Below are 6,578 nucleotides of genomic sequence, written 5' to 3' on the forward strand. Positions count from 1 at the left end.
TCCCAAAACGTTACCATTTTTTTTTAATGTTCATTCATTTCATGAGAGAGAGAGACACAGAGCACAAGTGGGGAGGGGCAGAGAGAGAGACAGACACAGAATCCAAAGTAGGCTCCGGGCTCTGGGCTGTCAGCACAGAGCCTGATGCAGGGCTCGAACCCACAAACCACGAGATCATGACCTGAGACAAAGTCTGACACTTAACCGACTGAGCTACCCAGGCGCCTCCCAAAGTGTTATCATTTTAATATGCAATCAATATGAAAAAATTCTTGAGATGTTTTACATTCTTCTTTTTTTTTTTTCACGCTAAGCCTTCAAAACTCCTTGATCTATTTTATCCTTAGAGCACATCCCAGTTCAGGAAACAGCTACATTTCAAGTGCTTAAGAGCTACCTGTGGGCTAGTGGTCACTACCTTAGACAATACCGATATGGAGCATACATATGGGCATATGAGGTCCACATATCATTTATGTTGTGAAGAAGGTTCATCTATACAGGACACATAAGTTCTTGACTTTAATAAAGTTTAGTCCTACACTGAGCTTCCCGTAAGTGTCAAACCATAGTAGGCCACGTAGGAAAAGGACAACACTAGATAAGCAGATGCAGCAAAGAAAGGCTGGGATCTTGGGACAGCATCTTGGATAGAGAAATACACCCTCTTTTCCACTGTAGGCACAGCAATGAAAAGACAATTTGAAATCTACCTACTGGAGGAGATCGAGAACCACACTACACTCTCCCTGAGAAATAGTACTAATGCTTTCACAGTGGATATTAATGCACCACAAGAGTTCCATAGTGAAACACAAATGAAAGAGAACAATAAACTTACTTAAATTTGTAGCTTTCTCGCTTATTGTTCACAAATCCATCTGCCAAATCGTGAGGTACGATAATTTCCAAGCTAGGTGTTAATTTTTCATCTTCATCTATGGAATAAATCTGCAAACATGAAGACAACCAATGAACATATCACGGTAAAATTAAGGCTTGAACTATGAACATGTTATCATGATAGGCATTGTGATTGTACAAAAATTATACTTTCAAGATAGACCATAACATAGCATAATTTGGATACTTTGCCTCTGAATTGTGTGCAGACTCAAACAAATATATAGAACTGGAAAAGAGGTAAAACCTAAATTGGTGCTCTACCCAAGTTCAGCTCACCTTTGAATGATCTAATATTCCAATTTGAGCATTTGAGTGTCTCTGTCATAGAGAAACTAATAGTTCTGAAAGCAGGACATCAATCTAAGTACTGCTCTGGAATTATGTACCAGAAATTAACATCTTACTACAACCAACAAGCATTTCTGAGCATTTACAAAGTGGCCGAGGCAGATCAAAGGACTGGGTCTGGGACTTCTCAGGGAGCTCACAAGAATGCTCTAATTCAAGTTATATTCAAAGCAGCCCAAGTGTCCATGAGACATATTCAGGCATTTGATAAAAGACATGTGGTTTCAAAAGACATATGTAATTCATGTCTTTGATGTCACCTTCAAGGTTCTCCTCCCAGTTCAGCCACTAATTAGTAAGGGACCTGGGAGGAATCACTTAACCTCTCTAGAGTGATACGGAAATGAAGGGTCTCCACCAACCCCCTTACAACCGTAAATGCTCTGATTCTCTTCTTGGTTACCTACTCCTTTATTTACTGGCCAGGAAAATCAAGACTCAAGCCTATAAAGAAGTCATGTGGAATAAAGAATAGTGTAAGATTTGGTACCCAAAGACTTGCATCCAACACTGAGCTCAATTTACCAGCTGCATGACCAGCCACCACGTTCAGAATCTCAGTTCCTTTATTCATAAAATGAGGAAAACAGAATTGCCTCCCTTACAAGATTGCTGTGGGGATAAATGATGTCATGGAAATGGAAGCATTTTGTAATGCACCATAAAAAATGTTAGTCATTAGATTTAGCATTTTTTTTTTGGAAAAAGACTTCTTGTCTTTCACCAGGAAATAAAATTCTTTCTGACAGGCAATATTTCCTGTTTAAGACTCATTTAGATGCTTGATTATGGGGGAAAAGTCATATTCTTAAACAAGTAAAAGCCTGCCTGAATCTCCCAAAAGTCTAAATAATGTTCCTAAGCAGATTTTTATTGAAACCTCTCACTTAAAACGTGAAGAATTCATGCAGAAAAGTCATCCTGTAAAATAAAATTATTTGTAGAAAGTAATGGCATCAGGTCTGAGACTTTCCATGGCTAGATTTTCTCAAGAGACACTTAAAAATTATATCCTGTGGGGCACTACACTTAAAGAAAAAAAAAGTTAATGGCTACACAGGTGAGTGAAAGGACTGTGTAAGACATGAAACATACAAGAGTGAGGCACTCCTTATAATGTGAGTCACACATTTTCAAAAATTCTGTAACACTCAGTGCTCACAAGACAGAAAGGACCATCGACTACAATAAGAAGAGTGACCCTCTACCTCTCTGATTAAGCCATTCTTTGAGGCATTAAAGAAAAGTCCCTTTCAGCCAGAAAGGGACTTTCTACATTTAGTCATAACGATACTTAAATTTGAGACACAGTGGGATTTTTATACCTAGAAGACAATTAGAAGAAATGCAAGGACAAATGTAACCATGTTTTTAAATGTATTAAAAGCACTATACAAATTAAAAGCATGGCCATTGCTAAAATTATCAGACGTTTGTCTAACGTAGCTTCTAAGTTACCATTCCATAAATTATTACCATTTACTTTATAGTGCCTGAAGGAAAAAGACTAATGAAGTCATGGAGCCCTAAAATGAAGAGGAAAGAAAGAAAAATACCTTTGAATTTCTCTTGGGTGAATGTTACAGGCTGCATAACCATACATCTCTCAGGAGCAAAAAGGGTGCTAAAAAGTGGGATGTCTGAGGGAAAGCAGGGATACACTAACTCAAAATGCATTCATCTGTGTTCTCTTATTTTTGTGTATGTGGCATAATGTTGCAACTTGGTAAGAATATGCCATTATAAAAATACAGTACGAGACCCACAAATACTCCCTGGAGTATTGAGCAATCCACTCCACAGGACCTCACCAAAGAAATGCAGAAGGGGCACCTGGGTGGCTCAGTCAGTTAGGCATCCTTGGTTTCAGCTCAGGTCATGATCTCACAGTTTCCTGAGTTTGAACCCTGCATCGGGCTCTGGGCTGACAGCACAGAGCCTGCTTGGGATTCTCCCTCTCCCTCTCTCCCTGCCCCTCCCCCACTCACGCTGTCTCTCTCAAAATAAATAAATAAACTTAAAAAAATGCAAAAGAGGGGCGCCTGGGTGGCTCAGTCGGTTGAGCGTCCGGCTTCGGCTCAGGTCATGATCTCACGGTTTGTGAGTTCAAGCCCCGCGTCGGGCTCTGTGCTGACAGGTCGAGCCTGGAGCCTGTTTCGGATTCTGTGTCTCTCTCTCTGCTCCTCCCCTGCTCATGCTCTGTCTCTGTCTCTCAAAATAAATAAATAAACATTTTTAAAAAATGCAGAAGGCGGCACAGTAAAATACCCAAACACTGAACTTTAAAAAAAGAGAAAGTTCAAAGTTACCTCCAAGATTCTCTATCAACCCCCTCCCCACCTTCACTCCCACCCCTCCCCCCAATCTTGAAGCACCTGCTGAATCTATGTAGACAAGCCCCATATTTTTGGCTAAGAGTCTGAAGAAGTACATAGGGACTTTACATATAAAACACTTGGTATGGATGATGCACTTTTAAAAACCTTTTTGTAAGTGAATATAATTAGAAGAGAAAATGGGAAGATATTGATGGTTTCTTTCTACACTGTTTTATTCCTTAAAAAAAAAAGCCACGTATTTTCTTTGGACTTTTCTCATGCATCTTAAAGTATTCCATGAGTAAAAAAACTGTTCATGACGATGATGACAAAGATGTCTATTTCTTGCTCTAAATACATAAATTTCACAAGGCAAATGCTACATTATGATATACTGTTACACATATACACATTGTACATATGGGTAAATATAAAATATTATTAATAATATACCCATTCCAGGCACTCATGAGTAAGACCCAGATTGCCCTTACCTAGTCCACTTTGGGAGGCAAAAAAGTTTTGTCTGAAGAGCTAAGAACTTTAGAATAAAAAGTCCTTAATTAAAATCAGGGTTCTGCCTCTCATTGACTGGATGGCTTGGCCACATTATTTAATCTACCTGAGACTCTGTTTCCTCATCTACAAAATGAGGAAAATGACATCAACCTTGCAGGATTCTCCTGAGAATCTGAGATAATGTAGACAAAACACCTGAGTGGTGAGAACAACCATGCTCTTTCTCGGGAGAAAAAAACCGGGTTTTGAAGCATTTAAGAAGCACACCAAACATCCCTGCTCATGGCAAGGGCAATCACTTAACCTTCTCCATACCTCTGAGTTTAGCACACTAGAGGAAGCACCTAGTAAATGCTCAGTTAACGTTTTCAGAACGAAGAGTGTATGTGTATTCTTTGTTTAGGGATGCAAAAATATCTACATCTGCAATAAGTATACGTCACAGGTTCATGTTTGCGTTGCACAATGCAATGTAGTTAGGCAACAAATTCCTAAGGGTCCACTGTGCGCAGGGCCACAGAGATATGTTTTTGGTGTGTATCTACCTACATTATCTGTAACATCTCAGACATGTATGGACACGCATCTCTTGCTGACACGTTCTGCCCCGGTGAGAAACATACGTTTGGGCGCATCTTTGCGCAGAGTATACAGAGCTGCGTCACCGCTCCCAGGAAAGGTGCGATAAGGCCGCAGGGTTGAGGCGCGGTCCCTGTGTGCGCGCACGAACGCGCACACGCACTCGTTGGCCCTGCGTGAATACACGTGCCCAGGGGCCCGGAGGGGGTCTGTGCACTGCGTCCGCGCCCGAGGGGGGGGGGGGGTGCTCTGCTGGGCGAGAGTGACCTGGGTGTCTACCCTGACAGCGGGACACTGGTGTCTGCTTGGCGGGCCGGGCGCCTCAGCAGAGTGTGCAGGACTCTTGAGCCGACCCCCGCCCCAGCCTAGCGCCCCGCGTGCCGTCCCTCCCCTGCCTGGGAGGCCCCGCCGCGCCGGCGCCCTCGCTGCCCGTACCCCTTGTTGCTGCTTCCGGACAGTAGGCTTCACCCTCGCGAAAATCTGGATGGTCTGCTTCACCATCTCCTCCAGGCTCTGCACTGACCCTTGACCTCTCTCAGGCTCAGGTTCCCAAAACTTCTGAATCCCACCACTTCCGGCGAGCGGGAGCCTTAGCAACAGTAACTATGGACACTACCCAAGGAGCACCGCGCCAACCGGGACCGCCTCCTCTCCCTAATTGGTTGCTGACCGTAGAGGGGCCTGAAGAGAAGTACTGAGGGGAGGGGTTGGGGCGGGGCCGAGCGGAGAGTGCTGCGCACGCGCCGGGTCAAGTTCTGGGCACCAGGTTTAACTCCACAGCTGGCCTACAGAGTGGTTAATGGGGTGACAACCACCATGCCTCGCCCGGTTCCTTAATCCATTCTTTCTCTGTGCCAACACCTCTTTTTAACACTGAAGTCATTCTGTTTTTTATTATTCATTCATTGAAGAAATGTCACTTGATCTGTGACAAGCAATATGTTGGCTGGGGATGATTCTGAGCTGAGCAAAACTGCCTCTGCCCACTTAGAGATGAGGGTCTGATGAAGGAGGCAGCTTTTCAGCCCAACAAGTTACCCGGGGTTGGGCATGGGATTCTGTGGAAGGCACCTCTTCTATCTCTGTTTGGGAAGAGGCCAAGCCTGGAAGAGAGAGGGACTATTTCCTATGCAATGGCCCTGTCAAGAATGGATGGGCTTCCATGTGCACTGTCAGTGGGAATGTAAATTTGTGCAGCCACTATGGAAAACAGGATGGAGGTTTCACAAAAAAATTAAAAATATAACTGCCATATGATCCAGCAACTCCTCCTCTGGAAATATATCCAAAAGATTTGAAATCTGGTTGCCAAAGAGATCATTGCACTCCCACATTCTCTGCAGCATTAGCCAAGACATGGAAACAACTTATGTATTCATCAGTGGATGAATGGATAAAGAAAATGTGACGTGTATATATGATTTTTATATATTATTTATCTTCTACATGTAATGGAATATGTACATATACAATAGAATATTTTTCTGCCATAAAAAAGTAACAAAGAAATCCTACCATTTGCAACTACACAGAGGAAACTGGAGGGCATTGTGCTAAGTGAAATAACTTAAAAGGGAGAAAGGCAAATAGTGTATGATCTCACTTATCTGTAAAATCTAAACAAACTGAACTCACAGAAACAGAGACTAGAATAGGTTTCCAGAGGCTGGGGGTAGGGAGATAGTGGTCAGAGGGCACAAACTTCCAGTCATAAGACAAATAAGTTCCAGGAATCTAATGTACAGCACAGTGACTATAGTTAACAATATTGTATTATATACTTGAAAATTACATAGACAGTAAATCTTAAGTATTCTCACCAGAAAAATAAATGGCAATTATGTAAAGGGATGGAGGTGTTAACTAACCTTATTGTGATAACCACTTCATAATACAGATGGTCCCTGA

The 6,578-nt window shown here is 42.4% G+C and overlaps 1 protein-coding gene across 4 annotated transcripts in view; it reads right to left on the reverse strand.

The window, feature by feature from the left end:
- KIF6 (kinesin family member 6) overlaps window positions 1–5,341 on the reverse strand; it is a 386,512-nt gene extending 381,171 nt beyond the window's left edge. For all 4 annotated transcript variants that reach the window (XM_047860796.1, XM_047860795.1, XM_047860798.1 and 1 more), the window contains exons 1-2: window positions 5,106–5,341; window positions 842–951 (exon numbers count right to left, since the gene is read on the reverse strand). In XM_047860796.1, coding sequence (XP_047716752.1) covers window positions 842–951; window positions 5,106–5,171 — 176 coding nt within the window. In that variant the 5' untranslated portion in view covers window positions 5,172–5,341. The remainder of the gene's footprint in view (window positions 1–841; window positions 952–5,105) is intronic.
- Between the last annotated feature and the right edge of the window lie 1,237 nt (window positions 5,342–6,578).

Source organism: Prionailurus viverrinus, chromosome B2 (genome assembly GCF_022837055.1).
Source record: "Prionailurus viverrinus isolate Anna chromosome B2, UM_Priviv_1.0, whole genome shotgun sequence".
Classification (NCBI taxonomy): domain Eukaryota; kingdom Metazoa; phylum Chordata; class Mammalia; order Carnivora; family Felidae; genus Prionailurus; species Prionailurus viverrinus.